The sequence below is a fragment of the Apium graveolens genome, chromosome 6 (assembly GCF_009905375.1).
Source record: "Apium graveolens cultivar Ventura chromosome 6, ASM990537v1, whole genome shotgun sequence".
NCBI classification, from domain to species: domain Eukaryota; kingdom Viridiplantae; phylum Streptophyta; class Magnoliopsida; order Apiales; family Apiaceae; genus Apium; species Apium graveolens.
Genome location: NC_133652.1, coordinates 22,856,075 through 22,866,413, shown reverse-complemented (window position 1 = coordinate 22,866,413; position 10,339 = coordinate 22,856,075). Strand labels below are relative to the sequence as shown.

At 39.4% G+C, this 10,339-nt stretch overlaps 1 protein-coding gene across 1 annotated transcript; it reads right to left on the bottom strand.

The window, feature by feature from the left end:
* Positions 1-665: 665 nt before the first annotated feature.
* On the bottom strand, positions 666-1,208 carry LOC141664764 (uncharacterized). Its single transcript, XM_074470719.1, has one exon. It carries the CDS (start codon positions 1,206-1,208, stop codon positions 666-668), a length of 543 nt encoding a protein of 180 aa, XP_074326820.1.
* Positions 1,209-10,339: the final 9,131 nt, after the last annotated feature.

The window sequence follows — 10,339 nt, the reverse complement described above, 5'->3', positions numbered from 1 at the left end:
CAGCAAGTTTCAACTAAGAATTCATTCTAGCTTCGTCCAGCAAATCCAAATGGAGCCTTTGATTGACTTCTACATCTTCCTCAATGAACAAATCCCTTCGCAACGATCCAGCTCCCACCTCTACGGGAATCATAGCCTCATACCCGTAGGTTAGCAAAAAAAGGGTCTCGCCCGTAGTCGACCTCGGAGTTGTATTAAAAGACCAAAGGACCATTGGCATTTCCTTTGGCCAATCTCTCTTCTTTTCTTCAATCTTGGCCTTTAGAGTTTGTTTAATAATCTTGTTTATGGCTTCTGTCTGACCATTACTTTGTGGGTGATAAACTGCAGTGAAATCTTTCTTGATGTGTAAGTCTTCGCAAAACTTTCTCAACTCATTACTATCAAACTGTTTCCCATTGCCAGATATGAGTTTATATGGAATACCAAATCTGCAGACTATAGAATTGAAAATAAAATCTTTGATGTTCTTAGCCGTGATCGTGGCCAATGGCATAGCTTTTGCCCACTTGGTAAAGTAATCAACAGCCACTACAGCATACTTCACACCTCCCTTGGCCTTAGGAAGTTCTCCAATGAGGTCAATTCCCCACATAGCGAAAGGCCAAGGACTTTCCAACAAAGTTATGGATGGATGTTGTTGGGGCGTTAGAAAAATTAGCAAATCATTGGCAACGATCACACGCCTTAACAAACTTGAAAGCGTCTTCTTTCATGGTTGGCCAATAATACCCTTGTCTAAGGGCTTTTAATGCCAACAAACCTCCCCCAGAGTGATTGCCATAGATTCCTTCATGTATCTCTCTAAAAATATAATTTCCTTCTTCCAGATCTACACATCGCAAAAGCGGTTGATTAAACCCTCTCATGTATAGCACTCCATCATACTCAACGTACTTCGCAGCCTGATAACGAAGGCGTCGAGCCTGTAGCTTGTCCTCCAGCAAAGTCCCTGCCTGGATATAGGTATGAATAGGGGTCATCCAAGTTTCTTGTGGGATTTTTTGCATCTGAAACACACTTACTTCTGGAATACTTGGAATTTCTTGAATTCCTAAAGGAATTTGCCCTAGCAGAACGCTGTCCATTTGTGAACCCGTCTTTGCCAAGGCATCCGTATTGCTATTTTCTTCTCTTGGAACGCCCTCCAACTTGGCATTTCCAAACTTTCTATGCAGACGTTGCACACATCTCATATACAATTCCATTCGAGGTCCTCGGGCCTAGAACCCCCCATTGACTTGATTTACTATTAACTCTGAGTCACTCTGAGCTATCAAATTCACTACCCCCACTTCCAAAGCTATCTGCATGCCATTGATTAATTCTTCATACTCAGCATCGTTGTTGGTGACATAAAACTTGAAGTGAATGGCACTCATCAAATGATGTCCTTCCGAGGTAACAAAAATAATCCCGGCTCCTGCTCCATTATTATTTACGGACCCATCAACGTGCAAGATCCACCAAGGGTGTGGGAACTCTTCTCTCATTTTGACAAGAGAATTTCCCTGTGAGGAAGGTTCTTCCAACACTATAGCCTTATCGTCTACCTCAGAATCGAACTCGAGCATGAAGTCAGCCAACGCTTGTCCCTTGATGGTCGTGCGAGGGAAATATTCCAAATCGAATTGCCCCAATTCCACTGCCAATTTTAGCATTCTCCCTGACGACTCTGACTTATGTAAAATATACCTGAAAGGATAAGCGGTGCGGACCTCTATTCGATGAGCTTGGAAGTATGGCCTTAACTTTCGTACCGCAAGGATAAGGGCATATACTAATTTTTTTCATGCTGGTGTCCTAGTTTTTGCATCCAACAATCTCTTACTCACATAATATATCGGTGTCTAAAGACCTTCTTCCTCTTTTACCAACGCCGCACTGATGGAATATTCTGAGACTGTCAAGTAAAGAATCAATGTTTCCCCATCCTCTGGTTTGGCTAGCATAGGAGGATTTCTCAACTGTTCTTTGATTTTCTGAAAAGTACCTCACAATCCAAGGTCCACACGAAATCCTTTCCCATGCCTTTAATTTCTTTAAAGAATTCCTTGCATCTATCAGAAGATTTTGATACAAATCGATTTAATGTCGCAATTCTTCCCGTTAAACTCTGCACTTGCTTAATGTTGGTTGGAGATTTCATGTCTAGTAGAGCCTTAATTTTTGTGGGATTTGCTTCGATTCCTCGGTGATTTACCATGAACCCCGGGAATTTCCCTGATTCAACACCAAATACGCATTTATGTGGATTCGGCTTCATCTTATACTTTCTCAGAATGTAGAAAATCTCTGCCAAATCTGCTATATGATCCTATGTCTGCTTAGATTTTACCAGCATATCGTCCACATATACCTCCATTGTCTTCCCGATTTGCTTTTTAAATATCTTATTCACCAGCCTTTGGTAAGTTGTCTTGACAATAATTAGACCAAATGGCAACCCGATGTAGCAGTAGAGACCTCTGTCAGTGATGAAGGAGGTGTGCTCCTAATCAGGTTCATACATAGGAATTTGATTGTAGCCAGAGTACGCATCCATAAAACTTATCAAAGCATGCCCGGCCGTGGAATCGACCAACTGATCAATTCTCGGCAGAGGAAAGCTGTCCTTTGGGCATGCTTTATTTAGATCGGTGAAGTCCACGCAAGTTCTACACTTCCCATTGGGTTTTTTTACTAACACCGGATTTGCAAACCATTCCGGGTAGAAAGATTCTCTGATTAGTCCGACATCCAAGAGTCTGTTTACTTCCTCCACCAATATTACGACCCTTTCTCCACTTACAGCTCTGCATTTTTATCGAATTCCTTTATGCTTGGTATCAAAATTCAATCGATGACACATGACTTCTGGATCAATTCCAACCATATCATAATGGCTCCACGCAAATACATCAAGATTTGCCAAGAGAAATATGGAAAGCCCCTCTCTCCACCTTGGAACCTACTGAGGTCCAATTTTTAGAACTTTGCTTGGATCTTTTTCGTCGACAATGATTTTGATTGTGTCTTCTGTTGGCCCCATTTTCTCTGTTGGGATTGGTATCTGTGGATCTAAGTTGAGCTGATTATGATCCTCATTACTTTTCTGAGAAGGCGCATCCTCTTGGGAAGCATCTTCAACTTCTTTTTTGATTGAAGATGCGCCATGTATGGCAGGGGCATAAACTTCTTTCAGATTTGGGATGGGAGAAAGCGCGCCCTGAAGTATAGGGGCATCAACTTCTTCCAGAATCCTTGAAGATAAGGGTGCGCCCTCAGGAAGAGGGGCACCTACCTTATATATATCTTGTCTAAGGCTCTGCAACACATCAAATCTCCCTTCGAGCCGTTCCCCATTGAAATTTGCTTGGATTATCTCATTTGGGGGCTCTTCTTCTTCCAATATCTCGATCCTGATAGTGTCTTCTAAGAACAGTGTTGTTGGAGGCAATTCAGAGGAGTATTCATTTTCTTGTTCAACATAATAATGGACCCAAATTTCCTCGATTGGATGTTCGATACTTTTTTCCCGTTCATCATCTAATGCATCTCCGACTTGGACATCCTATCTCCTAAAGCCCCTCACAGCCTGCATGTAACATTCTCGAGAGTCATATTGAGAGTCCTTTATACTGCCAACTCCATTCAGGGTTGGAAATTTGATGGTAAGATGGTGGATCGAAGTGATGACCCTCATTTTCCTAAGAAAAGGTCGTCCTAGCAGCACATCATGGGATGGCTCCTGATTTAGTACCTTGTACTCAAGCATCTTTATTACGGACAGTGGACTCTCCCCCAGGGTGCATGGAAATCGAATTGATCACATGACTCTAACTCCTTCACCATAAAAATCGTAGACCCAAGAATCCTCTCCTGACATATTGATCAGGAAATCCCATCTTTTTAAAGGTGTTGTAGTAAAGGATATTTGTTGAACTTCCATTATCTACGAATGCTCTGTAGACGTTTTTAGTTCCGATTTGGAGAGAAATGACCAAGGCATCATTGTGGGGGTGATGTACCCACCTGGCATCTGCCTCCCTAAAGGTGATATCCATGGATTCTTTCTTGAATACCTTGGGTGGCCGAGTCTCCACCCTATGGACGTTAGTTAATGGCCTAAACCGAGCTTCCCTGGCATATCTTAACAAGGCTCTGATACTACATTCCATCCCAGGATCTTCTCTGTATATTGTCGGATGCTGCCATCCCTGACAAACTTGTTTTCTTCCAGAGTTTCATTGTTCGGCCCCCGAGGGGTGCGACCTCCTTCTTCCTTTGCTTTGTCGGCGCCACTTTTATGCCTCCTTACTTTCTTTACTACCCACTCACCGAGATATCCTTCCTTGATTAGAGCTTCAATTTTATCCTTTAGCTGCTGACACTCATGTGTGTTGTATCCGGATGATTCGTGGTATTCACAATATTTCTTTTTATCTTTGCTTTTCCAAGATGATAGAGCCTGGGGTTTTCTAAAAAGTCCTCTGTTCTTGTTTCCCTCAAAGATGTGCCCAATCGATGCAGCCAAAGGGGTGTACCCGCTAGTTCTGTTGTCATAGCTCGAGGGAGGGCTCCACTCCCTCCTTATAGTCATAGCATTTATCTAATTCGGGCTTCGTCTACTTCTTCGATATCTTGGGCTCGGAGATCTATCTCTCTTCCTTGCTCTGCCTCTCTGGCTTGTTTGCAAGGTCGGTTGCACCTCTACCAAAGATTATTCTATGGCCTTGAATGATTCTGCCAAAGCAAAGACATCTACCAGAATAGTCGAGTCTTTTCCCTGTAAATGTTTCCATAAATACGAGCCAACCCTTAGCCCTGCTATCAAAAACTTTTCAAAGCTTCGTCTGAAGCACCTCTCATGCTGGTAGACTCAGCGTTGAACCTTTTAAAGTAAGATGTCAAACTTTCATTTTCCCTTTGTTTGACATTGGACAGAGTAGTGACAGACGGGGCATATCTCTCAACTGCTTGGAACTTGGTCAGGAATAGGGTTTTCATTTGGTCCCAATAAGTGCTCTCCCTGAAAGTGGCCGCCAAGAGTCGGCATCGAGCCAGGTCGGGAACCTGATATACATCCATCTCTATATTGAATCGTCCCAAGAATTCTACATGATCTGAACTTCCATGGAACCGGAGATCGCTAGTTGTGTTACGGTATCCGGCTGGTAACTGAGCCTCTCTCACGTCCGTAGAGAATGGCGAAGGAATTTGAGCCGTTGACATTACTCTTCCTTCTAAATGATTGAGCAGTCTCTTTAGACCATCCATATTAAAAGTTCCCATACCGGGGATATTCTGCATGTGAGGTTGTGGACCTTGGGGCTGAGGCAGAGGTAGCACTACTTGATTTCCACATGGAAGAGCCTGTTGTTGATTAGTATTTTGGACATCAATTTGCCCTCCTCCAGGTACCACCACTACCTCTTAGTTTCGCCCTTGATCTCCTTCCGGATCTTTACCTTGACCTCGGTCGCGGCCCTGAGGTATCTCGCGATCATAATTCTAGATATCCCTACGACCGCCATTTTCCGTAGAGTTATCTCTTTCAGTAAAGTTGTAAGCACGAGTATCCATATGGCCACGATAGTTGTCGCGGCAATATCCGTCCAATTATCTACCTCGGCCTCCACCTCTTCCCCTCCACTGGGGTCTTCTCCAGCGGTCACTTTCATATCCTCGACCATACATGTCATTCGATCCACGAGGAGGAGCTCTCCCATGGTCGCGGTGCCGCTCCTGATTCTCAAGGGAATTCAGGGGTACACGCGGTGAACTACGGGGCGTCACATCTCCATGATCGGCATCTCTCTGCCATTCCAACAATAGCATCCTTAGATCTGAAAGAGATATGTCTTAAGTCCAATCATGTATGAGGATTTAGGAATAACTTTTATGTAATATGTTTTAATTTCATTGATATTAATAAAAGACTAGTTTTGTTTTTATTGCGGGCTATATCTATTTAAATGTTTAAATAAAATATACCACAGTTTAGAGTAAAGCTTTTTATGGATTGTGATGAGATCATAATAATGAGACCTAAAAGATGATAACTCTAAACTTAAATAGTTCCTGGTCGTAGGATTACTAACTGATAATTAATAATCCGCAAAGATCGGTACATACTATGCTTGCTTCATTATGAAAGATGTCTATTCTCATAGACATTTGTGTGGTGACATTATAGCTAGTATGTAGGTGCTTATTATAGCATAAGTTCACTGAACATGACTCACACAGCTGAACAACTGATGGAGTTCACTCACGTGTCAGCAGTTGTTCACATAGTGATAGTTGTACAAGTATCCTTAGACTTGAGGCCATCATAGTCATCTTGTGTACACTGAACTATGCTTTGGTTTAGTTCTTAGTCTCAAGGGACAATTATAAGGGCTCTACTGGGTATAGGAATTTGTACACGAAGATAGTGCATGATCAATAAAGGATCTACCTCTTCCAGTGAAGGAAGAGAATGTTCAATGCTGATCCACTTATGTCAGTTCAGGAATCTCTGGCCAGAGTGAATAAAATTAGAAAGGAGTTTTTAATTTACATTAAATATAACTAAGCATAGTGAATGGGATAGCAAGTGATTAAATAAGATAGGCTTGACACAAGATCCATGCCTTGTATTTAATTATGACATTGCAGGGTATAAGGAATTAATTGTACGGTAACTACTCACTGAATAGGTTCTTGGTATTCTAAGCAGTGAATTCGTATTATCCGGATAGTCGCGATATGCAAAGAAGTATCCCTCACGATGTAGAATAAATATGATTAATTAATTAATCATATTTAATGAATTAGAAAATTTATATAAATAATGATAAAATAGTTTTATTATTATTTATTTCTACTACCGGCTTAATATTGAACCTACAGGGTCACACCATAAAAGAGAATGATTTAATGGTGGAGGAATTACTTAATAATGGCTGATAATTATTTATTTATGAAATAAATAATTAATTGGCAAATTTAATAATTGATTAAATGAAATTTAATTGATTATAAATTAATTAAGAAAAGTTCTTAATATTATTAATTAAGAATTTAATTTTTGGAAATTAAATCAAGAGAGAGAATTATTTTTAAAGTGTTTAGAAAAGGAATTAATAATTAAAAGGTGTTTTAATTATTAGTGAGAATAATAAAGGGTTAATAATAATAATATTTTATGGGAAATTTTCAGCTGAAAATTTTGCCTATAAATATACCATTATAAACCCTATTTTTGCCTCAACCCAAAATATTTACAAAAACCCTAATTCTCTCCACCTCCTCCTCCTTCATTACATCATTTTCTTGGTGGATACTGGTGGAGTGCTTCACACTTGAGGAGCAGCTGCTAAGGATCTCCACTCATTGTTTTGGATCGCTTTTAAAGGTTAGAAATCGATCTCATATGTTTTAATCACGATTTATATGCTTTTATTTGGATTTTATATGTGTAAAATTGTTTTACCATGCTTCCGTGATGATTAAAATCCAAAAATGGTATCAGAGCATAGGTTGTATGCAAATAGATCTGTGGTAAAAATTTCAGAATTTTATGTGCTTGTATGAATTAATTATGATTTTTACAAGTTATATCATGGATTAATTATGACTGATTAGAAATCATTTCTTAGAATTATTTTGACTGTAGATCTGGGTTCTACAAGTGTTGTAGATCGTCTGGGTATTTTTTTCATAATTTTATGATGTATGGATTAATTGTTATGAATTTTTAAAGTTGTATTAATTAAAATTCGTAATTAAATAAATATATATATATATATAATCTGTATAGTATATATATATATATATGTTTATGCTGCTGTGTTTTGCAAAGAGAAGCACTGTAATGGTGCACGGGAAAAGAGATTGTCAGATAAAGCAACGGCGGCGCCAACTGTCAGAACAAGGGGAGAAGAGCGCGCGTTTGACATGCACGCGTGGGGCACACGCGCTCGTGTGTTACGCGCGACGTGTGTCAGACACGCGCGGGTCAACGGTCAGCCAGTGGTGACGTCATGCTGATGTCATCAGATGATGTCATGCTGATGTCAGCGTAGGACTTAGGGCGCGTGAGGCGCGTGGGCAGATGTCAGACACGCGCCTGACAGCGCGTGTGCGCGTGTCAGTGCGTGGATTTGGTTCTTTGGGCGCATGAGGGCGCGTGGATGCTCCTAATGGGGCGTGCTTGGTGCCGTTGGATTCGTCTTTTCGAGACGCATCTAATGGTATATTATATGATATTTTCTGAAATTGTTTTGAACTGTTTATAGCTAACAGAAGTGTTTTAAAGCTGTTTTTGACTGTTTTAATTGCTTTTAAATACCTCATATGATACATAGAGATGTATAATGCTTAGACCAATATGCTACATGATGTAACATGCCTACCTTGATGTTTATTCATGCTTATATATGTGATATATGCTTAGTTTATCATGCGATGATAGATTTAGGTGAACTTAATTAACATAAGGCGTTTGTTAGACAATCTAGTATAGTGAAATTGTTTCATGACCTTAATATAAATATTATAAATACGATCATGAGATTCTTGTTTTTATGAAACACGTAATTGAATATGAATTTTCAATATTGAGAGAAAGGAAGATTCTGTCAACAACAGATTTCTATCTGTAAGAAAAGGTTATTAAGTGACGCCTCTTGACAATGCTCCACCCGATCTGGGAATCATCTGATTATCGATTATTGATTTGAAATATTTAATTTAAAAGGAAGAATCTCTTTATAATATGATTATGATTGTAACGTAATATAATCCCTCTAAAATTAAATAATATCAAGTAGTAATTGGCCAATGATACAACGGGCTTGTGTCGGTCATAGCCTTCCAACATGGTAGAAAGTGGTTCTTATTTTTAAATCATTATCGTTTCGTGCTACAGCCGAGGGCTTTGATTTCGAAATAAGAAATACTTGTCTATTACAGAGAGATGTGTACATTAAATTATAATCTAAAGGTCGGTACGTGCTACAGTCGTGGGCCGTTGGAGACTGATTCAATTGTACGAAATGTTGGGTTAGACTTGACTTAGAATATTGAGTTTGTCGTGCCACAGCCGTGACTCAATTATTCAAGAGGCTAAAGTTATATTAGGGAATAACATAAGATGTAATTGACAAGAGTTGTCTGCCTATTGAACATCACATGACGTTTCGTGCCACAGCCGAGGTTGTGTGATGGAATGTAGGATCCCTATTCCCACTAGCATTATGAATGCTTAATTTTCACTTAGGGGGTTGAATAAATTAGATAAACTAGTGGGAGACACTTATGAATACAGACCCAATTCATATAGTGTTTTGAAATGAAATTGAATATTTGCTAAGTGTTGTTATGTGTTACTATATTCGTCATGTCTTCTGCACTATCACCCCGGAGCATACTAGATGCTCACAAGTTGACCGGTCCTAATTTAGTTGTTTGTTTTCACTGTAACAAGTTGGGGCACTGGAAGAGGAAGTGCAAGGTTTACCTTACAGAATTGAAGAAGAAGAAGGGTAGTAAGACTACCGCTTCTGATTCAGGCATGTTCATGATCGAAGTTAATATGTCACTAGGTCAAATTTCTACTTGGGTATTAGATACCGCCTGTAGTTCTCATATTTGCAAATTCGTTGCAAGGACTAAAGGGAAGTAGGACTCTTGAAAAGATGAGGTGATTCTACGTATGGGCAATGGAGCAAGGGTTGCGGCCATATCTGTAGGATCATTTAGTTTACATATGCCTACGGGCAAGATTATTATTTTGAATAATTGTTATTACGTTCCCTTTATTGTGAGGAATATTATTTCTATTCCTATGTTGGATTTGGATGGTTTTTCATTTATTATTAAGAATAATGAATGTTCTATCCTTAGAGATAATGTTCTTTATGAATGTGGCATTTTAAATAATGGTCTGTATGTATGTGACGTAGAGCATGATTTACTTCAGATTGAACAAACTAATAAAAGAAAACGAGATGATGAAAATCTGACATATTTATGGCATTGTAGGCTAGGTCTTATTAGTGAAAATAGACTGCGGACATTGCATAAGGAAGGGTTAATTGACCCCTTTGATTTTGAATCATATCCTACATGCGAGTCTTGTCTATTGGGTAAAATGACCAAATCTCCATTTAGTAGACATGGAGAGAGGGTTGCAGATTTGCTAGGATTGGTACACACAGATATATGTGGACCAATGTTTACGCAAGCCATGGGTGGATTTTCGTACTTCATTACTTTCATAGATGATAGATCTAGATTCGGATATGTGAATTTGATGAAACACAAGTCTGAAGCCTTTGAAAAGTTCAAAGAATATAAACATGAAGTGGAG